Source organism: Onychostruthus taczanowskii, unplaced genomic scaffold, assembly GCF_017590055.1.
Source record: "Onychostruthus taczanowskii isolate IOZ18803 unplaced genomic scaffold, ASM1759005v1 scaffold34, whole genome shotgun sequence".
Taxonomy (NCBI): Eukaryota; Metazoa; Chordata; class Aves; order Passeriformes; family Passeridae; genus Onychostruthus; species Onychostruthus taczanowskii.
This window is the reverse complement of record NW_024500794.1, coordinates 8,255,841-8,283,500: the sequence shown is the minus strand read 5'-3', so window position 1 is coordinate 8,283,500 and position 27,660 is coordinate 8,255,841. Positions and strand designations below refer to the sequence as shown.

Genomic DNA, 27,660 nt, shown 5'->3' with positions numbered 1-27,660 from the left:
CCAGTCAGTCAGCAGTCAGTATCCTTGACTACTTAGGCATCTGGAATAATAAATAATTTTCTGAAAGCAACCTCTGAAGAACTATAGAAAAGGCAATTTGCACATCTATTTTCTGTAAATGTTGATCTTCAGATACAGCCAAAACATCACAGTGACTATTGAAATGACAAACTCCTCTCTCTTCAGTATTTTTCTTTGGAACGGGATTCCATGCTGCTCCCTCTCTTTGTAAAAGGGAGTATGAAGGCATAAAATAACTGCTTTTTTCCAGAAAACTTTGCACAGCTCAGCTTGTGTCAAACCAGTGAATATAATTAGAAACTCAGAGACTGTAAAAAAAAAACCACTGAGGAGAGTAGAGGGGGGAGTAGTTGTAGGCATGCAGGAGAGCTGTGGAGAAGGGAAGTGTGAGCATCCCAGGAAAACTCCACAGTAACAGAGTCAGCACAGGCCAGGTTTTGCAGCAGGCACTTTGTATCGTTCCCTCTGCAAAGGAGCCTTGCCTTCCCTGCTCTCTGAGAGGTGGGAGGGAAAGCACCATTTTATTCCTCCTTACTTAACAACTCCACACAAAGTCATAAATTAGTTTTTTCACATAAGGCAGTCCTTGCATGAGTTGTCTGTTACACAGAGAAATGTTTCCAAACCTTATCATAATTAAACACACCCAAGCACTCCACTCTGCTTGTATAAAACATGAAAGAAAAGAAAACAAAAAAGCAACCACACTTGGCCATCAGGAAGGCATCAAAAATCTTCTTGTCAAGTAAAAAATGTGACTGAGCTTCCAAACACAGTCCTGGGATTAATACCATTATTTCTATAATTTCCCTATTTCTGCAAATTGTGTGCAGTCCTGCTGGAATTGTGTGCAGTCCTGCTGGAAGCACATTTGGAGTAGGCTTTAAGGCTGCACTTACTGGATCCCTTGTTTTCTGAAGGCTTTGTACTGCCCCCAGTTGTCAAGAACATGTATCATTTTGTTCAGGAGTAATGTTATTAGTTCCAGTCTAATCATTCCTCTGTCAGAATGGGACTTCACTATTTTCATTTTTTGGTTCTGATCTACTGGATCTGGCCAGGATGAAGCTAACTCTTCCCAGCAGCCCTTTGCTGCTAAGTTTTGGGTTTCTGGCTAAAGAAGGTGATGCTGGTAAGACAGTAATTGTGTGGCTATTGCTGAGCAGTGATTGCACACACAAGGCTTTTGCTTTTTTCCCCCACTCCAGTGAGTATGAGTAGGCTGGACCTATGCAAGAAGTTAGGAGGAGACCAAATAAGACATCTGAACCTGAATTGAGCAAAGGGATGTTCCATGTTGTACCATGTTATGCTCAGCAATAAAACCTGGGGTAGAGGAAGAAGAAGATGAGAGGTTTTTTTCCTTTCAGGTTGGCCATTACTTGGTGACTTCTCTTATGGGAAATAGTGAGTCATTGCTTTTGCATCACTTAGTTCTCATAGGATTGTTTTCCCCCTTCTGTCACTTACTTAAGTGTCTTTATCTTGACTCCTCAATTTTCTTACATTTTCTCTTCCTGTTTTCTCCCCTGTCCTGGAGTGCATGTGGATGCTTGGCTGCTGGCAGGACTCAACCTACAGCAGGTTATTTCTGCTGTATAACCTGGTTATTTCTGAAACCTTCTGATCACTGAAATATGTCTGACTGTCAGCTCATTTATAAAGACAGGTCCCAAGTTCAACCACTCTGTCTGTGGATAGAGGAATAAGCAATTACTAGGACAACAATCACCAAGAAATGGTCAATCGTTTTTCCATCACCTAAGGGAATGCAAAGAAGATGAGAAGAGAGAACAAAAGTAATTTTTAATCATTTAGGACTCAGGGTACAAAGCTCAGAAATCTGACCAGTAGAATTGTATTACCATTGAAGCAAAGGATGAGAATTTCCTTGAAAAGGAATGAGTGATTCTTGTTCCTTTTTCTACTCACCACTGTTCTCAGTTTTCAGCATCTGTTGAAACTGTCTGGATTGACTTTTGCTCCAAATTCTTCACTCTCTCTGGCATTTTGTAGAAGTAGCTCTCTAGCTCCTGCTTGGGTTGGCAAAGAACGGAGTGTCACCAATGTGCTGAACAAATGCCACAACTCAACAGTCACATCATGCTTCTCTTGCATAGGTATCAAACTGCTTCACAGAACATGGCAAGAATTACTAACCTTGCCTTGGTAGACAGAAAACCCACAGCACAGAGTGAAGTGATTTGCCGGGGTTGTGCACATGCTGTTGGCATATTGGTGAACAGGCTGTAAGCGCACCCTAAATTCTGGTCTAGCATCCTCCTTCTTGGCAGTATTAACATCTAACTGATCATAGCCAGTTCACCTAGGTGCTCCCACACATGTCAGTAGGGAAGCCTCAGATCTCCCCCCTGGATGCTGGTCCTCCTGAGGCATGCACAGCTACTTGTCGTGTCCCTTTAAATCTGCCTGTGAAGGAAAGGAAGCAGCCACTGTGTGTAACCCCATTCATTCCTGCCAGCTTGCACAAGTGGATGATTGCAGTCAGGTACATTGGAGGTAATATAAAAGCACATTCATCTGCAACAGAGACCACTAAAAGATGTGCTGTAATCATCACTGCTACCTAACCTCTGTCCTGCATGAGCTGATTAAATTGTTTTAAAATATTTGAACACGGTACTCATTGTGATCAATGTCATTCTCTTGATCAGATCAGTGGGAATGAGGAATAAAACCCCATTTACTGAACAACAGATATTGGCTGTGTTTCCAGAACAAGCCAAGGGCTTATTGAAAAGAATATTGATTGAGCCAAGAAAACATTGAGCAGTTATAAAAGTTTAATCATATTCTTGTTCAAGCCTGTCTTCAGTGCCAGGAATTAAAATTCCCCTATCTCCTGAGGATGGAAGATGCATTTCCATAATGGTCTGTAAGCTTCCATTGCTTAGCATCTGTACTGAATGGTGGAATTATTCATTGCAAGTGATTTAGCTGAGATTTATACACAGTGCTTTCTGCACCGAGTGTACAAATTACGCACAAACAAGCTGTGATCTCAGGAATGTTTCTCATTTGCAGTTGTTTAACAATGGCTGCGCAAGCCAGTGTTAGCCCACAAAATACTTTTGAAGTGCTCAGGATAAATATTTGGTCTTCATGATTGAACAATGTATGGTCCCTCAAATCAGATGGAACTCCAATGATTCCTCAGCTAGAAAAGATTGGTTTCATTATAAGGATGTGTCTATGTCTTAATTAGAAAACTGCTCATAAATATTTACAGTTGGCTGAGAGAACTACTGTGTTCAGGGAGTGAAAGGTTGTGTTCAGAATGTCACAAGTGCTATGGTAATGTCTGGTTATAGAGGCTCTGTGGGGTTAAAGAGCAGAAGTGTTTCCAGGAGAGAACAGGAAACTGTTTTTCTGAGCTCTGGTTGTGAAGACTTACACTTTTCTAAGCTAAGTTCACTGCTGTGGAGAACAAAAACAAAATAATAGCTATGTCTGAGCTACTGTTTCCCTTCCCCTTTCAAGAAGCAGTCCTCAGCTTCTCTTACGTCTTTGGCAATCTTTATGGAATTCAATTGTTGCTGGATCTGTCCTGCAAAGGGAGATGTGAATGTAGCCAGGGCAGCAGTATCTCAGTGGCTTTCAAATAACTGAGACTGCAGCATTAACCAGGATGGTAGGGTTACACAGGGCATGGGCACCTTCTCTACCCACCAGGAAGGCCTTAAACATGCTGTGGTGTTCTCACATGTTTTTGTATAGCAGGCTAAGTCAGAGTTATGTGGTGTGTACACCTATGTGTTGTAAAATTGACTTACATCCTTCCCAAAAAAGGGTGTGCTGTGAATCATTCCCGCTTTGCAAAGCTCATAGGAATTTATGGCTAAAGGGTCAAAGGGTCGGTGGGCACCATCACTTTACAGTCCTGATTGTACAGTTCCTAATAGAACCTGTGCTTGGAAATGCCCCATTTGAGGACATGTTCCCAGTCTACACTGTTACACCGTGGTCCTTCCCATCATCTAGCACCCCTAGTGCCTGTTGTGTAACTCTGAGCTGCGTGTCTTTTTATTGTGCTGCTTTGACAAGATGAATGTTGTGCTCCCTGTACCTTAACCCAATATGCTCAGTTAAAGATTCAATTTGCTTTTTTGGCACAATTAAATAATTCAGAAAGAAAACAAAAGTATTGCTTTTTCTGCCTTACTCTTATGATGCAGGAGGTTAGCATTTATTTGCTTAGACATTCCTCTGTGATTAGAGGATGTTTGGTAAGGTCAAAACAGACTTACACTGTGTAGTGGGGGGGTCTCAGCAAGGAGATGGGTGCTGGGAGGGAGCAAAGCAGCTGCTAATGCAGGCCTTAGTACCTTTTACTTGTGTGTTTTAAATGATTACATGGATTAGCAGTGTGTGGAGAAACAACTGCCTATCGGGAATAATTTACAGATATATAGTAGGATTATATATTGGGGGGAAGTTAGAGCTTTAGGATTTATACAGCTCACTGTATCTGGTCCCCAATTATGGGGGTTGTATCTGGTCCCCAGGTTATGGAGGTTGTAGTGATACTGAGTCTCAACAAAATCTCCTTTAAGAAAAATTTTGCTTATTTGAGCTGCTCCATCTCTGTGCTCTGTTCAATATCACAGAAACATGTGAAGACAGATTTGTAGCCAAATACTAATCTCATAAACTTCACAGAAGTTAACTAACACCATCTGTGGCAGTTTTTACTGCAAATTACCACAACATGAGAAATGTTTCTCAGTGATTAGTAGAGCCTTGTCACGAGAATAGTGTCACAAGGCCTCCTTGCACCCATGGCTCTCATTTCCAGATGTCTCTGTTTTAGATATAAAGGAAAGGATGCTTGATTATATCTCTTCAGTAAAAAAGAAGATTCTTCTTCTCAGTGTACCTTGAATGTTAATGCAAAGCAGAAATGAAAGAAATTAAACCAAGCAGCATGAGTAGCACATATGTAAGTAAAAAGTTTTCTCTATCACAAAGCTACTTCCCAGATGCTGAAAAAACATTTTTATCTGTCCCCTCCTGCTTGTTCTCAGGGTCTGTTTCCCTCTCCCTTGATCTTGCAATAGTACTTTGGACAAGTAGAAGAAAGCAGAAGGGATTTGCAGGGGGAAAAACCCCACCTCAGCAACAAGCAGACCAAAACAGAGAACAGGAAAAAAGATACGAACAATCTCTTCTGAGTCCAGAGTCACCAAGATCATTAGAGGGATGGATCCTGTCTTCCAGGGGAAAGGCTGAGGGAATTGGGATTGTTCAGCCTAGAGAAGAGAAGGCTTTGGGGTGGCTTAATTGCAGCCTTCTGCTACCCGAAGGGTTCCTACAAGAAAGATGGAGGGAGACTTTTTACAAGAGCAGGTGGTGACAGGACAAGGGGGAGCGGCTTCACACTGAAAAAAGGCAGATTTAGATTGGATATTAGGAAGAAATTTTTTTCTGTGAGGGTGGTGAGACTCTGGAACATGTCCAGAGAAGCTGTGAACACCGCATCCCTGGAAGAGTTCAAGGCCAGGTTGGGTGGGGCTATGTACAACCTGCTCTGGTGGGAGGCATCCCTGCCCATGGTGAGGGGCTGTAAGTAGATGATCTTTGAGGTCCCTTCCAATCCAAGCCATTCTGTGATTCTGTGATTCTGTGATTTGTTGGAATGTTACCCCCTAACTTTTATACCTGCAGGAACGTAATTTCTTGCAGCTCCATCCTCCTTTCATCTGTTTAAGACCATTGAATAGCACTTCTCTTTAGTCTTGGCAACTGGTTCTTGCTTATTGTGCGCGTTTGGCTTCTCGCCAAGGGTGTGGCAGCATTTGGCACTTTTCTAGAGAGGAGGCTGTGAAGGGGACAGCAGAACACATCTGAGTGGGCACAAATATGCTTTCTACAGCAATCAAAACCACCAGAAAATAGTAAATTGAGATTTATAATTGTGTTCTCCAGAGGCATTTACTAACCCTGGCAGACAGAACATGTTTCTGAGAGTTTCCCTTTTTGAGGAGCAAGACTATGCATTTATTTTGCTTATTTTTTTTAAATAATTAAGCTTCTTAAGATGGTGGGTCTCATGTCCTGACCTACCACTAGAAGAACTTCCTCTTTCCACTGCTGATCTAAGAAAAAGCAGTTCCTAACTTGTGTATTGGGAATCTCACCATCTTAAATAATGAAAAAAAATTGACTGATGGTTAAAAAGCTTGGATTTTTTGTGTATTTTTGCGTATTTTTTCATTACTTAGAAAATGACTAAAGTATTATATTCTTCCCTAGAGTGTGATTGCTAACTGACATGGCCATTAGAAGCTGAGCTGGTGAACAGCATATGAAAGGGAAGACTGACCTAATTAGAAAATAAATGAGGACAAGGAAATTAGGACATATAAATGAGGACAAAGGTGCTCTTTTCATATGAGCACACTTAGTATAATAAGAACAATAAAAACATGTTTAATTGCAAATGTTTAACTATTCCTTCTGTTAGCAGCTTTTTAATAATGATCTGTATTTTAAATTGGAGGGTTTGAAATCTTCCACAATAGAAGCAATTTGTCAAATATTTGTAATTTAAATAAAAAAGAGAAGAAAAGGTGCAAACGTTTCCAATATTGTCCAGAACCAGTAAAGCTAAGTGCTAGAGATATGCTGCAAGTGTAAAAAAAACCCCAGCCAAACAAAACAACAACAAAAAAACCAAACCAAACCAAAACAAAAAAAAAAAAAAACACCCAAAAAAACTAAATTAAAAAAAAAATAAAAATCCCCACACATACTTTTTATTGCTTTGGGAACAAAGATGCAAAGATGGAAGGGGCATGTGAATGGATGGTAAGAATGAAAAGCTGTTCCTGAAGCCTGATGGGAGTTTAGTCTCTTTTGATGCCCTTAAAAGTGTGTCAACCCTTTCCATGAATATTTCATTGGCTTTTAAAAGGAAAATTACCATTATTCTAATACATCACTTGTTTTTAAAAAATGTTTTCAAAATACTTCTTTCATTCCTTCTCTACATCCTTCATCAGTAGCCCACTGAAATACATAAAAGGTTAATAAAAGGTTAATGAGTGCTATACAAAAGATTAATAAGAGTCTGAATAAATCAAGAATTTGATATATTCTTTAGATGTTAGTGAAAAATTCTGTTCTGGTTTGCAATCAATGGGATCATTGACTTATATGGGACCACAAATGGACTACAATTTCATATTCATTTATCATTCTGAATCTACTCTGAGTTTTCCAGGAAAGGTGAAATTTAAAACATCTGTAATAGCTATGTATATGCCAGTGACTAGATGGCTCATGGGATAGGAGATCTAAAATACTACCATTTTCTCTTTATGTCAGTTGATTACACTTAGCTGCCAATTGCCATTCAGAGGGCACTTGTGAGGAAGAATTGAATGTGTTTCCTAAATAAATAGCAGTTTTCCACAGCATGGAAAACTCTCCATGCCAACACATCAGTTGCTACCTTATAAACTTGCACAGCTAATGAAAATAATCTAGAGAGGAACAATGAAAAATACCTTTATTTTATTGAGCTGTTGATCATTCTCAATGAATAAACAGAAGACATCTTGAGTGGTTGGTTCCCTTGGTACTGGAGAAATCAGGAGCAGTACCAGTGCAGAAGAAACTGCTGGGCAGATTATCACTATTTCAGATTCTTTATTTGTAACATTGCTAATCTGATTTTTTTCTGAATGCTGGAAAATTTCAGAAGACTATTTATATGTTTGTACCTTTGTGCAGGAGATGATAAAGAGATGACAGGCTAAGGTGTCTGACCTCTTTTGAGCTTTACCTTCAGTGCCGTGTTGGAAAAGATTTTGGTTCTATTAGGACAGCAGGGAAAGCCAAATTTCAGACAGACCCTCAGATTAAGTACCATATATTTCTGATTTTGTTGTGCACTTGTCAGGTATTGTCTGTGGTACAGAACATGAATGTGCCCCTCCATAGCCTCAGTCTCTTCTTCCTTTTCCTCTTTTCCCTGCTTTGACATTTAGGCTTACCTTATATATCCTTAGGGACAGAGATTGTCACATCATGATATTCCTTTGATGAGGCCTGATCTTTGCTACCTCCTTTTCCTTTTAAGGTTTTTTCCTGTGCTTCTCGTCCTTTATGGTTTTTGGGTGTTCTGTGACTCCATCCAGTCTTCCCTCACAGCATCTCCAGTATTCTGCACAGGACATGAGTTTCTGTAAACCGTGCAGCTTGAAATGTTTCAAAAAATTCAGGCCTTAATTTCCAACTGGGGCCAGATGGTTTAGGAACTCAAAAGTTATTGTTTCAATACAGTGTTGTTTTTAAGCACAGTAAAAACTGCCTAGTAAGGTGTCTTGAATTGTCTTGCAGGTTGTGGACTCCCTGTCCTTGGAGGTGTTCAAGATCAGGCTGGATGAGGCTCTGAGTAAACTGGTCTAGTGGAAGGTTCCCTGCCCATGGCAGGGGATTTGGAACTAGGTGATCTTTAACGTCCCTTTCAACCCAATCACTTCCATGATTCTGCTGCAGAGGAGGTGGAAATAAAGCAGTGATACAGCAGCACCTTTAGAATAACTAAGTTATTCTTTAGTTACCTTTAATGGCTGACTCTTCTGTCACATGGCTGCTGTACGGCAAAAATCAGTGCAGGCCTAAGCAGGAGATGTCACTTTTCAGGTCCATCCATGTAGTCCAGCGATGAAGTCCAACTCCTGGCCCTGCACAGCACCATCCCGAGGAGTCCCACCCTGTGCCTGAGAGCATTGTCCAAATGCTTCCTGAGCCCTGGCAGCCTTGGGGCTGTGGCCACTGCCCTGGCGAGCCTGATCCAGTGACCAGTCACCCTCTGGGTGAAGAACCTTTTCTCTCTCATGCAGGGCTTCTAAGCAAAGTAAATTGTAATTTTCCATGTGTCCCCTGATTTTACTGATACACTTGATGGGCAGCTGAAAAGTTTAGATAGAAATTATGGCCATAATGCATTTATCTTAAGCACCTGCTATCAAACTGTTTAAATAGTCAAAGGAAATGTATGTTAATCAATTTACAAAAAACATTTGGGTAGAATCTTATGTATAGTTGCCAACATGTGGAGTTACTGTAGATAAATAATTTTTGAAATTATGTGCCACAGTGTTTACATTAAAATACATTGATACTTGCATCTTAATTACACAGATTTCTGCTACATGATTTCAAATTAGTGTAGGAAATGAGCATTTCAGCTACGACTTCCTAATTTAGTCTAAAAAAATATGATCAAGATTTTCCTTACGTACATTGTTTTATAATGCAACACAGAACTCTCCCACAATTGTTAATTCACTTCATATAACTACAGTTACGCAGAAAAATTAGGCAAATTTAACTGGAAATACTCTTTAAAAAATCCACTTATAAAAAAAAGACTCAGTGTATATAGATAGTAGTTATTTTTGCAAGTCTATCACTTCATTAGTTTAAAACAAAAAATCCCAAATACAGCTGTTTCCATATACCCAAGCTGCTTAGATTGGACCATTTTATTTTAAATATTGTAAAGCAAATTCTGAAAGACTTAGGCTTTAAATACAAAAGCATCAGACTAAGAACAGTGATTTTCTGAAGTCTGGGTGTGAGAAAGCTGACAGTGGCATATGTATGTGTCAAAGATGAACAAATACATAAACTTAAAATTCAAAACACCAGCAATCTCATACATAATTTTATTTATTTATTTTTTTATTAAGGATGTAAAAGATTCAAATGTCAGAACTGTAATGCTGGAATTGTTTATAATGTCAAGTGATGCATGTTACATATTCTTTCTATATTCCATTGATCAACCAGAATCTGGGATAATAACTGTAGATGACAGAGTACATTTCATGTGCAAATGGACATGGATTTGAAGTGAATTTTGAAGAAAAACTCTTTTGTATTCAAGTCTTAACAATTGTTTTGTTCAACTTGCACCAATCCTTCCACAAATCATTTTGCTTAATTCTGATGTTTCTGATAGGCAACAGTAATTAATATTAGTGTGATGCCTGCAGGGTATTGTCACACAAGGAGAACTTAGTCTTATGATATAATATAGTAATTTGATAAAACTTGTTACAGACTTGAGAGAATCAATCCCAATAGAACCAGAAAGAACTATAGTTTTCCCTTTGCACACATTTCATGCCATTCCATTACAGTTCGTAGAATTAGTCTTGTTATTTACAAAGTAAGGTGTGCTTTGAGCCTGCTTTCCCAAAAAAATGAAGAATATGTGATCATGCCATCTGCAAATGCCTTCCCTGCAGTCCTGGCTACCACCTTCAGAGACAATTGCAAGTCAGCTTGACAGGAGGTACAAATCTCAGAAAGAGTCCATTGCTGAAAGCTTTCACCCAGGTATTTGGGCAGGGCAAAGATACCTAAATTAGTGAGGGAAAGGCTGTCTGTTTTACAGAAGTACAAGTGACACTACATCTCTTACATTTTGTTTCATACAGCCACGGCAAAAAGCCCAGTAAAAACATTTTCTTGCAAAGGAGGACATACAAGTCAAAGGACACAAATCTCTGGGAGCGCTTACAAAATTATTTGGGTTTTGCTGTTCTTTGAACTTCTAATTTTGCTTTACAAAGACAACAAAATTTAATTCCAACACTTTTATAACAGGTTAATTTAAAATAACAGTGGCTGAACCCTGGAAAAAAAACATCAAAATATGACATTATTTTAATTAACAAGTGTAATAAAATCAAGAGTAGTAGAGAGCTTTTTAAGGAGGATACACATCTTGGAATGTTAAGCTAGCTGAAGGGTTTCTCAGAGACCTTAATCCAGTTTTGAGTATTGATTAGAGCAAATGTTAGGTTAATATAAAGCAGGCTTCTTCTTAATACATCTGGATAGAACACAGTCCTACCTAAAAGTTTGTGTCCACACTTTAGATAGTAGTTTAAAGAACACATTATTAAAAGAAAAAAAATTATTGACTTTGTGTCTTCTAGAAAACTTGCAGTTTACATTATTTCCATTATTTTCTTGATTAGTCTGAACAGAAGAGAATGTGCTGTTTTCAGTTTGGATAGTGGTAATTTTCTCCATAGTACCTGGTATGAGACTATGTTTTGGATTTGTGACCAAAACAATATTGGTAATACAAAGATGTTTTCATTACTACTGAGAAGCACTTTCACAGTGACAAGTCCTTTTCTGCTCTCACCCCACCCCACCACTGAGAGGGCTGGGGGTGCACAAGGAGCTGTGAGGGGACACAGCCAGGACAGCTGGCCCCAAACGACCACAGGGATGTCCCACACGATGTGGAGTCATGTTCTGCATATAAAGCTGGGTGAGAAGAAGGAAGGGAGGGGATGTTCAAAGTGATGGCATTTGTCTTCTCAAGTCACCTTTATGCTTGATGGAACCGTGTTTTCCATGGAGATGGCTGAACATCTTCCTGCCTGTGGGAAGTACTGAATGAATTCCTTGTTTTGGTTTGCTTGTGCACATTTTCTTTCCACATTAAGCTGTCTTTATCTCAGCTCACAAGTTATCTCACTTTCACTCTTCCAATTCTCTTTCCCATCCCACTAGAGTGGAGTGAGTGAGCAACTAGCCAGGGTTTGACCACAACATGTTCACAGAGATCTAGATCACAGAGACTTTTATTGCATCAAATATCTTTTCTATTATATGCAGGCAAAAGTTGTTGGTGTTTTTGTCTTTTTTTTTTTTCCCCTTTGGCTGCCACAGTCATTAGCAAGGGAAAGAATAAAGGAAATAAAAGGAGATGTAGAAAGATTGAAAATTGTTAGTCCTGGAGAAGGCTGCTCAGTATTGCCAGGGCAGACTTTGACAACATCAGCCTCTCTGAATACAGAAAATATTATCTTCCTTGAAATGATGAGACAGAGACCACCTCCATGACTGGATCCTTCAGACGCTGTTTCTCCTGCCGTTCTGTATGACTTTGAGGACGTTGGAAAGGTCAAAACTTTTCGTAATCAATTCCATTAGGTCCTCGTCTTTTTCCACACCGTTGATAAACTCTTCTAAAGTCAGTTCCCCTAAAAGAAAGTCAGATAGTCTTTAGAAGCTGGGAAATGCAGCAATCTCTCTAGTGAATAAAAGACCATTCATGCCAAATCCCTTATGAAAGTTGCTGCTAGGCAAATGCAGGTAGAATAATTGCTGATGTTTTCTCACTTGGTATCAGTCAGATCCTCACTCCTTTTTCTGTTAAAACAGGTCAAACACAGCTTTCACTGAAGTCTGAAACAACATAAGTGCTCATAAATGTGTGTAAAGGGTCTCTAATGAAGTCTGTATCAGGGCTGAATTTGGATGTACTGGCCACTTCTCACTGCGCTAATTGGAATTTATATTAGAGCTGGTTTTAAAAGAGATTAGGGTGTGATTTGCTAAGGATTAGTGGTCATAGTCCCTGTGTTGACTACTAGGATTATTTAGAGCCATTATCAGATGTAGGGGAAAAAAAAATTAACTAAGTGGTTTGATAGATGAATTCTTTCAAGGAGCTGAAATGGCCATTTAGAGTGTGATTTTTCTGGGCTCATGTCAAAATCAGCTAATAAATTCGAAGTTTCAAGACAACAATAAAATCTCTTTTATTGAAGAGTAGGAATATTGTTTAATGTTCTTCCTCTTTTCCTGCTCTTTTCCCTGTCAACAAAGGCCAGTTCTAGGCATGTGTCTGTTTGCATAGTACACAGAAATGTCCACAGTTTTCTGTCTAGGGGTCATTCCAGTGATACTGTTTTACCTTAAGAGGAGAAATAAATCTTGGTTTAATAGGAAGAGCCAGATTGTTTCCTCTGAGAATGGTTTAAATTTCTTGTTAAATTCACAACAATGAATGATTTCTCTGTAAAATTAGAAATTACAAGGGCCAAGCAAAGAGGAAAATAGCTGGAGGAGTTAAGGCCCCCAGGATGCAGGGGAGCAGCAGTTTCAGTCCTGTATGTCTGGCAAATAGCTAGTGTGCTGACTTTTGGCTGTTTTCAGGTTTAAGTAGTCCCTGTAGGGTTTTTTTTTTTGTGTGTGTGTGTCTTGTTTTTTGTCCATGGCAGCCTTGGAAACATCATCTGACATGAAAAAGGAACACTATCAGCATTTGAAAAATGTAAAAACCACTTTCTGGCCATAGTCAGTAAAGTTTGCTTTCTGTTTAGTCACATATGTCCTTGCTACATTGGTGACAGGCTAATATAAAGAGGAAAGTCGTCATTTGACAGAAGTCCTGGTTCTTAGGCTTCAATGAAAGTACTAAGACCCTCTCCAGGAGCTAGCATGCAGAGCCCTGAGGAAGTTTGTACTTCCTTTTTCAACAACAGCCTATATAATCATTCCACAAGCAGACTCAGAACAAGCCATCTCTGTACACTTCCATGCATCATCCTGCTTCATCACTAATCCACTCAATTCCTCTGAACTCTCTTCCTATCCCAGACACTCCTCTTAGTTCCCCTCTCCTTCACTCTATATTGCCTTTGACTCAGGTCTTTGGGTGGATGGGGCTCCTGGACTCATCACGTGGACACGCTGCCCCATTTTCCTGCTTATTCAGGTCAACTGGTCTCGGATTCCCTCCTCTAGATCCCAGGCTGTGCATTTTGAGGTACCAATAGCAGGCATACAAACCACACTGCACTTGCCAGTTGAGGTTACACTGGCAGGCACAGACTCACTCCTGCTGCTGTGATGGGCCTCAGATTTCTGTGAGGTAATGAAAATAAATTCCAAAACAAACAGGAGATTTGTTTTAAGAATTGTTCTTTACAACCCACAGGATTATTTATTGTATATTAATGTAAGGAAGGACTTTGCAATTTATTTGTCTATTTTCACTTTTCTTTAATAAGCTAGAGGGAGGTAGCATAGTTGAAGGTAAATTTGGTAAAACTTGGCCTGTTCCTCAGGTCAAGCTAGTCCTGTTGCTTTCCAGCAATTTAAAAACTAAGCAACTATGGAAAACAGTTTGAAATGGAACCACTATGAAGATAATCCTCCATATGTCGTGTTTCAGATTTTCCTTGCTAAAATGTATGACACTAATGATGGTCTAGCTCAGATACAACTATTACTTGTCAGTAAACAGGTCAAAGCAGTGAAAAATCATAGAATTTGGGTTAGATTTTGACTGTGTTATTTGGACTCCTTTCATAATTTGTCTTCACCAAAGAGTGGGCCAAGGAGTTGGGTCAAAAAAATCCTCCACTAAGGCATCCTCCACATGCATCACAAGACCCCCGTTTATACTCTGATTTTATATTGCAAACAACTTTTTAAAAGAGTAACCTCAATACACTAAATAAAACCATAGAAATGCCCCTCCCTTTGTCAAACTGCCCAAAATTACTGCCTGTGACTTGACTTTTCTCGTTTTAGCTTTCCTAATGTTCCTAATTTATCAATGATTGCAGCAATTGCTGTAAAACATAGTTGCCAGTGGAAGGATTATCTTCATGATTAGAAGTACGAGGGAGGACATTTATCTCTAATAAATTTTCAGTTAGAAACAACTCTGAAGCAGTGAAATGAAATTATAGTTTCCAAATGCAAGACCAATTAGCTTAATTCAGTATCTTGAAGAAAAACCAGGAGCATGTATCTTAGCATGCATTGACAGTCAGCCTTCAAGGAACATCCAATATGCTCACCAGTCTTTAGAACATGCTAGATCATGTGCAACCATGCACATCCTATTTGTTTTTTTTTTTTTTTTTTAAAGGATTTAAAGTAAATTATACCAACACAAATATATTATTCCCCCACTGCCAATGACGCTTTCATTTTGCTATGCAACCTGAGAAACTGGCGTTTTGGATGAACAGTGCAGGAGCTGTTTTTACTGCATGTAATTACTGTATGTAATTTCTTTGTCAGTTGGCTTACACTCCACTGTAAAGCTGAAGTAAAATAAGGGCAGAGAAGAGCAGATTCCAGCTTTCAGTTATCTAAACCAGTCATCCTTCAGCTGCATGTTCAAATCCCTTATTGCCAAGGAGTCCCTGCCAATGACAAGAAAACCTAGATTCTTACCGTCATTGTTCACATCTATCTTCTGAAATATCATGTTTGTGAACTCTTCAGCACTCATGTTGGTGTAACCATTAATAGCCTGGATTGCCTGAGGGCAGAAACACAGAAAGTTCTTTCAGATTTTCCCCATCAAGTCGTGAAAACAATAGAGTGGCAGAAGCAGTACTTGAAGTGCAACTCTTTAGTTCACAAACCCTTTCAAAAATCACCAAATAAATAGCTACTTCAAGTAAATCGTCAGTAATAAGGACTGGAAATTTAATTAACAACACAGCCTAGAGATTCAGACTAATTTGCATATCTCTGAAGGTCTGAAGAAACCAGTGGCACCTCTGCTCTGTAATTCACTTTCAATTCCACATCAGCATTTTTATCTGGCCCTAGAGAGTTCCATGCCTTCAGAGAGTGCCCTTTGGTCTGTGTGATTTAAATGCAGTATTGTTTTTCCCATCTGAAAGCACATGCAGAGAAAGCCTAAGTAATTTTTCTATTAAGACATGTTTAATTTAGTAATCACCAATAAAGTCAGACCAGCTGTCCTGGAAGTTGGCAATTTACTTGTCCTCCAGAGAAGTTAAGAAAACCAGAAGAATCCTCTCTACTTTTTTACTATTTTTTTTTGTTTTATTTTTTTTCGGGTTTGTTTTTGGTTTGTTTGGTTTTTTTTTTTTTGTGTGGCAAAAGGACTAACTATTTGGAGTAAAGGTATAAATGTATGCTTTTGCAAAATTGTGTCCATTGACTGGGAAAATATGTGCATTTATAAACATGCCTATGCATTATATAATGGGCACACTACAGAATTTGTTTTTCTGCACTTGAATTATCTTGAGGTGAACTGTGTTGTGTAAGGCAAGTCACTGTATGTGCCACTTGTTTCTTTGGTGTCTCTTTCCAAATATTATATTAGACCTCACGTTTTAAAACAATCTATTCAGCACTGATAGAGAATTCTTGACCAAACAAAATCATAAAAATGCCCCTTCCAAATGCCCAAATTCCGGTCTGTTTCAAAAAGCAGCAATAATTTTACAGAAATAGTTTCATAAACTTGTTTCTATTACTAATTCATACTTTAGGTACTTTTGGTGTTTTATATGTCTGACCCTCGTGCAGTCTTAAGTAGAAAGTTGTATCCCTTCCTTTATTGCAGTGCCAAGAGTAAAGCAGTGGTTCCTGAAGTATTTGTGACACTGACTACCACAGAAGCCCCTTAAATAGTAAAATACTGGGTGTTGAAAGGGTGCATGGTTATCTGGAAGGAGTGTTGATGGTTGGTATTGATATGCTGGTCCATAGTTAGCATAGCTGTAGAGACAGATTTCATTTTAATAGCACTTCTGTGTTTCTAAATTAATGTCTCAGATATGATGCAACCTTTTGTTTACTGGTTCTTATAATAAGCTGGGCACCCCTTAATGGCTGTGAGCCTGTTTGTTCTTTTTTTCTTTTTGGGCCCACCATTTTTAATCTAGTCTAGGTCAATGATTTAGGCAGGTTTAAGTTAAAGTTCTTATACACCAAAAGAGATGGAAACACACAGAAGTATAAACTGGTTTTAAAACTAGGTAAGTTAAAAAAGAATTATTCTTTACATTGGAAGGATTTTAATTTTAATTCACATTTGGATAAAGCCCCAGAGAAAACACTGTTGACTCATTGGCTTTGGGAGAAAATTAATGGAGAATATTTGTGAAAGAAAGATTTCATTAGTCTCAAAGGAGAAATCTGGAAGATTCAGCCTCTACTTCTATGTTTAGAAAGCTGTTCTTTAGGTGATCAGCTTTGTTTGACCTGGTAGCTCCATCTGGCTTCAGTTCCTTTCAGTTTTGGCAGCAGCTATTTAAAGTCTCTAACAGCAACTGGCTTGGCACTAGTGGTAATGCAGAATCCAGGAAAAGTACGTTCCTTGTTTGTTATGGCATTAAAAATCTATTTAGGTTTGATGCTCCCTGCGGCAAAACTTTGATCTGTAGTGAGTCCTGTACATTTAGGGAGCAGTATTGATTCATATATTTGTAAGGAGCCTTAACATACCCTTTGGATGACAGCAGCTAATGAAGAGAACAATATTATTTCATTAGAGCAAGTTGAAAATTATGAAGATAATTTTAAAGAAAGAATTGCACTTCTTTCGTTTTATGGGTTTGAAGTGGACCCATTTTCTGCAAAATTTTGGAAATATTTTTATCCAAATATCACTGCGTGATTTAATAGTGAAGTTATATTTCCTTGATTTAGTTTTAAAATGGGGGTAATGGTGTTTGTAGTAAACAAATCTAAAAGCCTTTCAAAAAATTAAAATATTGTAATATTTTGATGACATCTATATTTTTCTTGCTGCAAGATCAGTTTGAGAAGCCAGTTTTTCACAACAGACTGGCACATATACTTGTAACCATCTGTTTTGTTCATCATGCTCCTACTGTCTTACCCTGCTTTATAGTACAGTTTATCACAGTAATGTCTCTACTGTTTCTACAGCATTTCACTTTCAGTAAAGTACTTTATCTGTAGAACTGTTGTTTAAAGTAAAATACTACTTAGATGTGTTCAATAAGGAAGAAAATAGTGTCAGGAGTGTCACTACTAGCCACTGTTAATTCTGGTTTTACAACCATAAAACATTAGATAAAGTACTGACAATCCATTTACAGCACATGACGAACCACTGTTTCAGGGGCAATGCACTAGATCAAATGCTCTTGTTATTGGCCATAACTTACTTACCCTGAATATGCTTAATAGTTCTTTTTTGTCAATGCATCCGTTTCCATCAGCATCGTATAGCTTGAAATACCATTTCAATTTTTGGTCAATTTTCCCTCGTATAACCAAATTTATTGCAGCTATGAACTCCAAGAAGTCTATAAATCCATCCTAAGAGAGAGAGAGGGAGAGGAAAAAACATACCTATTTAATAACATTGGTTTTCTGTTCTTACTGGCAATTGCACAGAAACAGGTCATCAAAGCCCCTAGAATATACATTGATTTATGAAGAACCTTGACATAGAAAGCTTCTATGGTATCAAAAAAGGATAAAAGGATGCGCTCAACTGGAAGAGCTATAGGAAGAGGTATTAGGAAAGACAGTTTTGTTCTCCCCTGAAATCCAGGTGTTGTGGAGGTGAGGGGCAAATCTGTTCTGAGCAATTGTTATTGAAAGTTTTTAAAAGGAAAAGAAACAGTTTTGTGGCAGACTGCCACGTGAAAAAGAGGAGTTTGGGATATCTGGTTTGGTACTAATGAGATATTTACAGTGGAGTTGTTTACATCTATACTGCAGAACTATGTATGATTTCCAGAGCTGTTCCAGGTGTTATTTATCTGAGGGATCATGTAATAAGTGTTTTAAAATTGTAACCAATACTCTGTCATGAACCCTAAGTACTGTGGTTTGTCTAAATAAAAATCAAGTCTCTCTGGTAAACATTTTGCATGGGATACAAAGCCTTCAAGGCAAAAACCAGACTCTAAATATTGAGGATTGGGGATATTCATAGGGAGGACAACATTTCAGATTGATTTCAGATTAATTTTCTTACTGCTTTGCTCAAGCTATTGATAGAAACCTGTTTAAGGACAAACTTCTATAGTCACATTCTTCTGTTTCTGTAGAAATGTGGTTAGGATGGAAGAAACAGTAGCTGAATTTGGATCCTACTTGCTCCAACTGTTTCTCATGTGCATTCAGAAAGAATTAACAACAGGTAAATTTAGTCTTGTGATCAGAATCCAATTGGTCAGAATCCAGTTGCTCAGAAAACCTTGGAAAGGTTGTCAGTTTCAGATGGCCTTTGACTGAAAAGAGGAGGTTAGATGAGTGTCCAGTAGGTTTAGCATGTTACTTAGTTTTATTGCCATATATCAACAGACTTCTTGCCAGTTGAGGTTTACAGGCATTAATCAGGCAGGCATTAATCAGTCCTCAATGTTGTAGTACAGGAAAAGAAGATCTGTAAGGATGCAGTGGGACTCATTGCCAAAATCAGAATCCTAAAGTAATTTAGGTTGGAGAAAATCCTCAAGGACACCAGGTCCAACAGTTAACCCACAACTACATCACTAAACTGTGTCCCTAAGTACCACACCTTATATGTCTTTTGAAGACCTCCAGGCACTATCTCAGTGTATTTTTGTGACAAGCAACCAAACATGTGAGCATGCAAAAAATGACAACAAACAGGAATTTATAAGGTGAAATTGAGAGCTCTTCTGACCAACCTTCCACTGAAAACAAACCAAAATGCATAAACCATTGAGAGGAATAGTGGATTTGTCTTTACAAACAAGCTCTGGGTCTGCTGGTGGATAAAACTAGCACTGGGAGATAAAAGAAACAATGGGAAGGAAAGATGGAAAAAGATACCTGCTTTTACAAATAAACTTTAGGGTTGCTGATAAATTAAACTCAACATTGAAAGATTAAAGAAACAATGGGAAAGAAACCCCCTAAATTCAATAAGAAGTAAAAATTAAAAGGGAGGGTTATACATTAGAGGGAAATCTTTGGTATCAGGTGTATCAGGAAGTCTGTATCTCTCAAGTACCTCAGCCAGTGGGGAAAGAGAGAAGGGAAATGTGCCCAGGAAATTAGGATAAAAAGGGAGGATGTATCCTCCAAAAATTTGAGAGACCCTAGGGAAATGCCCCATGGCCTCTCCCTGTATTTGAATAAAGTAAAAGGACTCCTCTGTGTAATTTCTGGACATAAACCTCTAATGTTTGGGGATTAATTTTCCTAACAACTGCAGGCTTGTCTGGGTTCTTTCCACCATCCAGTGTGGTGGGCAGTGAGCAGAGCTGAAGGCACGCCTCTCCCTGTTTGGGTGATCATCTCCCCTTGGTGGTGGCTGACTCCAGGTGATCGACTGGGGTCCTGACACTGTCCAGGTGACAGACGAGTGGTGGACCAGGGGGTCCATGAAGAGTCCACAGGGAAGGACCACTGAAAATCTCACTGGTGAGTGAAATGGGATCTTTGGGGAGCAAACCTGGGAGGGCACCCATGGAAGGTAGCACAGGTAAACCTGGGAAGGCACCCATGGAGGGTTGCAAGTGTAAAGCCAGGAAGGGGCCCCAGCAAAAGGGATGACTATCCAATAATACCCCTAGAGAGTCCCTTGGGGAGAATGCTGAGGTCTTGGAACAGATTATACATTCACACAGAGGTAACTATGGAGGTAATGGTAAAATATTGGTTTTTTGTGTGGCCAGAGTATGAGTTGCCAAGAGGGTATATATTGGCCACCTTATGGAACAGATAGGTGGCCATATATACTCCCTTGGGTGTATATATTGTCGAATTCTGTGGCGGTATTTAGAGGAGAATTGCAAAGGATGGATTGAAAGGGAATGTGGATTGATATGGATTAGACAAGCAACAGCAGAAGTCTATGTAGCAAGAAAAATGGGAAAAGAGGAAAAAGGGGAGGAAAAGGAAAATTGTGAGGATTGGGATGTTTTTCAGCACCTTCCCCAATCTTGTCCTGCAGTGTTGCCAGCTGACCCAGGGCCACCTGCAGGTGCCCTGTATCCTCAACTCCCGGTGCTAGGGGATCAGGGAAATGCTGTTCCTATGGATCCACCTGAGAATAATGATGGTGTGGGGGGAGGGGAGAAGCATATCGTATCTCCCCCTAGACCTAGAAGAGGAACTCAATTTAGGACATCAGAAGCCCCCTGGACCCAAGAGACAGGGGTACACCAGATGGCACTCTGCCAAGTTCCTTTGTGGGGTCAAGAGGGAGGGTTTGGGTCTGTAATTGTACCACTTACTACCCAGGATATAAGAGGGCTGAAAAAAGAATCACCCCCATATTTGGATGATCCCATAGGGGTGAGGGAAAAAACAGAGGAATATTTAGGAAATGCAGATTATACATGGAAGGATTGGGATATTCTTTTGGGGATTTTGTTTGGGTCATCAGAGAAACGAATGATTTTGCAGAAAGCTCGGCAGCTGTGGGAGGATGAACATTCACAACCAGCAGGGGGTGCGGGACCTAATGTACTTACAGTGGATGATGCCATCCCACAGGCTGACCAACAGTGGGACCAAATAACCAGGCCAGTCTGGCTCGCCTCCACGATTACTGTGCTTATTTGATTAGGGTAATTAAATCAGCCGCTCCCAGAACTAACAACATAGCTAAGGCTCTGTCATTAGAACAGGAGAAACATGAAAGCCCTTCTCATTGGTTGGAAAGGATTAGGGATGCCCTGTGAAAGCATGAGCGGATGGATCCTGAGGGGCCAGTCTTTGACACATTGCTGAAGGTACAGTTTATTACTAAGGCCTGGCCTGATATAAGGAAAGGGGTACAGAAGGATGAAGAGTGGCAAAATAAGCCTCTGGAGGAATTGGTTAGAAAAACACAACAGATATATGTAAGAAGAGATGTGGAAAAGGTTAAAGCTAAGGCAAAGATGATGGCAGAATTTTTGCAGCCACAGAGAAATAAACTGCAGGGTCCAAGGGGTGCCTCGGGACAGAGGAGATGGGGTCAGCCACAAGGAAGTGGCAGAGGCATTCCCTCCCCAGCAGCGGAGAGCCAACCAAAACACCGCTTAGTCTGCCGGGCAGAAGGGCATTGGAAAAGGGAGTGTCCACAGAGACAGCTGGACCCTCAGGAGGAGTAAGTCCAGGGGATAATGGAAATGAATTGTTAGGGGTGTCAGGGTCTCCCATTATATCAAGGACCCACCATTCTGGAGCCCTTGATAACTTTTAAGGTGGGTCCGGATCGGGAGGAGGTGAGTTTTCTGGTAGACACGGGGGCCTCTCGATCCACATTGAATTTTATACCTAAGGGGAGGAAATTATCAAAAAGATCATTGGTTATTGAAGGAGGGAGTGGGAAGGATGAACAAGTGTATTTTATTCAACCCCTATTAATAGATATGGGAGACAGGTTTGAAATGCATGAATTCCTCTTTGTTCCTAATTGTGACTGTAATTTACTGGGAAGGGATTTGATGGCTAAAGTGGGAATGCAAATTAGTATTGTAAAAAATTACACAGAGTCCAACACTGTGATGTCTTTGTGTAAAATGTCTGAGAAGGCTTATGCTGAAATAAATCCAGAAGTATGGGCGGCCCCAGGGAAATATGGAAAGCTAGACATAGAGCCTCTCCAAATTACTTTGAAACAACCAGGACAAGTAGTGTCTAAAAAGCAATACCCTCTTTCAAGGGAGGGAAAGAAGGGGTTACAGCCTGTCACTGAGTCTCTGCTAAAGGCAGGTCTCTTGGAGCCATGTATGTCTCCCTATAACACCCCTATCCTGCCAGTTAAGAAACCAGATGGAACCTACAGGATGGTGCAGGACTTAAGAATAATAAATGAAGTTGTCAAACCAAGGCATCCCACAGTTCCGGATCCCTATACAATCCTGAATCAGATCCCTTCTTCACACCAGTATTATTCAGTACTGGATTTGAAGGATGCTTTCTTTAGGGGTCTGATTACAGAAGATAGTAAACAGTATTTTGCCTTTGTGTGGGAACAGGAGGAAGGAGGAAAAATGGTAAAGCAACAATTGACATGGGCAGTTCTTCTGCAGGGATACACTGAGTCGCTGGTTTTGTTTGGGCAAGCTTTGCAGAAAAGATGAAGAGAGTTTACTCCACTCTCAGGAGTTAGGTTGTTGCAGTATGTGGATGACTTGCTTTTATCTGGGGAACGTGAAAAGGTGGTTGAGTAGGCTACTGTAAAGCTGCTTAATTTTCTTGCTAAAAAAGGGCTCAGAGTATCCGAAAAGAAGGAACAGTTGATAGAGAAAAAGGTCAAATATTTGGGACATTCTGACTGAAGGGTTATGGTGTATTGATCCAGACAGAATACAAGGGATTTTACAAGTACTTTACCCCAGACAAAAAAGGAGTTACAGCAGTTTTTAGGGTTGGTGGGATACTGCTGAGCATGGATTGAGGATTTTTCTGTTGTGGCCAGACATTTATATGACTTTTTGACCCAAGATAGTCCTAATGTTGTGGTATGGACACCAGAAGGGGAGCAAAGCTTTAAAAACTTAAAAGACAAACTGGTTAATTTGTCCCCAGTCTTAGCTCTTCCAGACTCATAAAAGGAATTTGAACTATATGTGGATGTTAAACAGGGTCATGCTAAAGGAATTTGGGTGCAAGAGCATGGAGGAACAAGGTGGCCTGTTGCTTATTTTTCAAAATTGTTAGACCCGGTGGCCAGAGGCTGGCCTCATTGTCTGCAGAACTGCGCAGCCACAGCCCTGATGGTGGCTGAGGCCCGAAAGCTGACAAGGGGAGGGTATCTGATTGTTAAAGTTTCACATCAGACTAAAACTTTGTTTACTGAAAGAGCCCCTAAGTGGATGACCAGCGCTCTGTTATTACAGTATGAATCTTGTTTAATGGAACAGGAGGATTTAGAATTTAAAAGTAGGGAAGGGTTCAATCCCGCCTCAGGTTTGAGCGGCCCTCGAGAGAGGGGCCAGGAAGAAGCCCATGACTGTATTCAGGTGATAGACAGATCTCCAGACACGGGCTAGGGAACACTTGCGAGATACTCTCTGGCCTGAGGGAGAAAATGTGTTTATTGATGGATCTTCTAGGGTGATAGAAGGGAAAAGATTTACAGGATACTCTATCGTGAATGGAAGGCAATTAAAGGAAGCGGGGGAGGTCACCGCCCACCTGGTCAGCTCAGACAGCAGAACTGTGTGCTCTGTGAGAGCCTGTGAATTATACCGGGACAAGACAGTGAATGTTTTAATGATTCTAAGTATGCGTATGGGGTGATACATGCATTTGGGAAATTACAGGAAGAAAGAGGTTTATTAACCTGCAGGGGAAAGACGTTAGCTCATGAGAGCTTAATCTCTCCCCTGTTGGAAGTGGTGAACTTACCCAAATGGTTAGCAATAATAGACATCAAGTGGCACCAGGCAGGGTGCCCGGAGGAGGCAATAGGAAACCGACTGGCTGATTAAGAAGTTCGGAAAGCTGCATTGTTGCCAAAAATCTCTGAGATGCTCCCTTTGCTCCCAGTAACTGCACCGCTGTCAGAGAAACTGTTTTTCCAGCAGAGGAACTTGAGATAATTTTAAAAAAAGTGGGGCAAAGAGGGGATAATTGGTTTACTAGGGATGGTAAGCCGTGGATACCAAAAGCTCTGGTGTTGCAATTGTTAACTTCATGAAGGGAGTCATTAGGGCTCCCGAGGACTGGCAGAAGCCTTCCTCAAAATGTGTGCTGCTGTGGGTCTTTTTATTCCGGCTGAGCTGTGGAGGGTTGTTTGATTTGTGCTGAAACCAACAACAGAGTTACAAAGAAACTTGCCAGGAGAGGGAGGCCTTGGGCTGTATGTCCCTTCCAGAGATGCCACGTGGATTTTACTGAAATGCCCCGAGAGGCAAGATTCAAATATCTTCTGGTAATAGTATGTCAGTTAACAGGGTGGCCAGAAGCATTTCCAGCTGTTTCAGCAACTACAGGATCAGTTATTAAAGGAACAAATGGAACAAATAATTCCAAGATCTGGGATTGTGGAAGCAATAGACTCAGATAGGGGAACTCATTTTACAGGAAAAAATCTTCAAGGAGTTATGACTGCCTTAGGGATACAACGGAATCTCCATACTCCCTGGCACCCCCAGAGTTTGAGCCTTGTTGAGGATGAATGGAGAGATAAAGGAACACCTCCTGAAACGAGTGATAGAAACTAAGATGCCGTGGGTACGGTTCTTGTCACTGGCTTTGGCAAGAGTAAGGGCCAGACCCAAGGGAGATATTAAATTATCTCCCTTTGAATTAATGTTTGGAATTCCTTACCCTTGTAATTTCAGCCGGGGGGGGGGCGCTGTCTAGAGATAAGTGATGTATATTTGAAACATTATGTGGCCAGGATACTGTCTCTTGTGAAATCTTTTCGACAGGAAGCTCAGCTGGCACAGACCCTACTTTGGACTTTGCTGTTCACAACATCCAGCCAGGAGATTGGGTCCTAGTTAAGGAATGGAAAGAAGAACCCCTGGTAGCGAAGTGGCGTCAACCTTTCCAAGTGTTGCTGACCACAGAAACATCCATCAAGACAGCTGAACACAGGTGGACCCATCACACTCGGGTCAAGGTCTCTGAGGCCCTGGAGGTTTGGACATCTCAGCTGGAGGAGAAGGATGGGAAGCCATGACTGACACTCCGCAGGAGTGGACTGGAGCAGCAGCCAGCACATCGACATTGGGGGAAGCCCTGTGTGCCTACCCACATACTGTCTGCTGAAATAGCTTGTGTGGGCATCCCTCCTTTCGGATCTCCAATCATTGGGGGCCAATCCTTGCTGTCATTGTTTTCTTTATGTTAAGCTGTTTCTGTGCCTTCTCTTGCCTGAGGTGGTGTGGAAGAAAATGTGAAAGTGAAAATTAGGTTAGGAGATTAGATTACAGCACTAGAATGTTTCTCTTAATAATCTTACCCTTATATTGTCAGTTAGGTTAGGGCCAAAAGTGGGAAAATAATTTTTTAACTTTGGGAGAAGTAGCGAAAGCCTTTAACCTTAGCAGTTGTTGGATCTGCAGAGGGCCAGGGGGATCTGAAAGCTGGCATGGATGAGCCTAAATGGTGGGTTAGCACCTTGAGTGAGTGAGGTCCATAGTGGAACAGGATTTTGGGATGAAGAAGAAGTCCATGACAGATTCATTCTTCTGAAAGAGGTACTTATTGTCTTGATAGAACAGGAAACATATATGTGGGAAAAAGTGTTTGTGACTGGACTTTATCTTTGGGTTTAGATTTTTGGACCCCCAACTACTCTCCTTATGATTGTTCCAGATATCAAGGCAGATAGATATAATCAAACACATATTAAGCTCACTAATGGTAGCTGGCTAAGGTGTACTTTCCATAATTACCGAAAGGATTTTGAAGCTGTAAAGCAGTGGGGAAGGATAAGTTTTTTGACCCCTTATTTTTAAGCTGGCCCCAAGATAATTCCAAAAGTAGGACACATGTTGTCCGTGAGTACCAGTGGAAGTGGCAACACCGGAACAGAACTCGAGCTTTTTTTAATGGGTTCTGATCCGGATCTAACAAAACAGGCCTGGGATGTAACTGCAGGTGGAAACCTCATGTGGGAGCTTGGAAATGCAAATACTGTGATTCTTATGGTGGGGCAACCATTGTTGGGGGACCACTAGGCCCAGGAAGCAAGCTGTACTTTGACCCACCCATTGATGATGAAGATTGGAAAGGTCCCTTTGCCAACAGGACCTGGGCTTTAAAAGGGCTTTACAGGATTTGTGGCTGATATGCTTATCGCAGGTTATCCCCAAACCGGTCAGGGATATGTTATGTGGGGTATATTCTTTCTGCTACCACAAGTTCATGGAAATCAGTTAGAAGTCAAGGTATATGATGATCTCATTAGAGAAAAGTGGTCAATTGATCTGTCCCTGATTGGAGGGAGCACCCAAAAGTGGGGTGAAGATGAATGGCCACGTGAACTAATTATACAACACTATGAAGCACCCATATGGAATCCTAATGCATTAATATCAGGTGCCGGAGAACCCATTTATAATATAAATTGGGTAATTAGGTTACAAGCTGTCTTTGAAGTAATGACGAACCAGACATGTTCAGCTCTTGACCTTGTTGCTGACCAATCTACTCAGACAAGAAGTGCAATGTTTCAACATCAGATGGTATTAGAGTATTTATTAGCAGAAGAAGGGTGAGTGTGTGGCAAATTAAATGACTCAAACTACTGTTTACAAATAGATGACAATGGACAGGTGGTGAAACAAATAATAAAAGGAATAAGAAAGTTACCTCATATACCAGTCCAAACATGGAAAGAATTGGAATGGGAATGGGACATGTTTTCGTCGTTACCTGGTGGACTATGGGTTAAACTGCTTTTTTTGCTCTTATGTGCTGTAGCAACACTAATCTGTTTACCATGCATGGTCGCTTGCTTAGTAGAACTTATTCAACATGTGATCAAAGGGATGCAGGTAGTAGTCATGACTGCTGACCCAGAGATGGCTACAAAAGGACAGAAATTGATGTCGCTGCAAATAATTGCAAAAGCAAAAAAGACCCAGGAACAGAAAATAAAGTCAATGATAATGAAAGTTTATAAAGACAATTATTAAAAAAATAAAAGAGGAGGGATTGAGAGGAATAGTGGATTTGTCTTTACAAACAAGCTCTGGGTCTGCTGGTGGATAAAACTAGCACTGGGAGATTCTAAAAGAAACAATGGGAATGATTCCACACATTGATGAATGGAAAAAGATACTTCCTTTTACAAATAAACTTTAGGGTTGCTGACAAATTAAATTGGACATTGAAAGATGAAAGAAACAATGGGAAAGAAAATCCCTAAATTCCATAGGAATTAAAAATTAAAAGGGAGGGTTATACATTAGAGGAAAATCTTCGGGGTCAGGCATATCGGGAAGTCTGTACCTCTCAAATACCTCAGCCAATGGGGAGAGAAGGGAAATGTGCCCAGAAAATTAGAATAAAAAGGAGGCTGCATCCTCCAAAAATTTGAGAGACCCCAGGGGAATGCCCCATGGCCTCTCTCTGTATTTGAATAAAGTAAAAGGACTTCTCTGT

General features: G+C 40.3%; 1 protein-coding gene across 1 annotated transcript in view; it reads right to left on the bottom strand.

Moving 5' to 3' along the window:
- Window positions 1-11,931: 11,931 nt before the first annotated feature.
- The window catches only part of GUCA1C (guanylate cyclase activator 1C), a 51,771-nt gene continuing 36,042 nt past the window's right edge, over window positions 11,932-27,660 (bottom strand). Inside the window, exons 2-4 of the mRNA XM_041410966.1 lie at window positions 17,788-17,937; window positions 15,058-15,145; window positions 11,932-12,062 (exon numbers count right to left, since the gene is read on the bottom strand). Coding sequence (XP_041266900.1) covers window positions 11,932-12,062; window positions 15,058-15,145; window positions 17,788-17,937 — 369 coding nt within the window. The remainder of the gene's footprint in view (window positions 12,063-15,057; window positions 15,146-17,787; window positions 17,938-27,660) is intronic.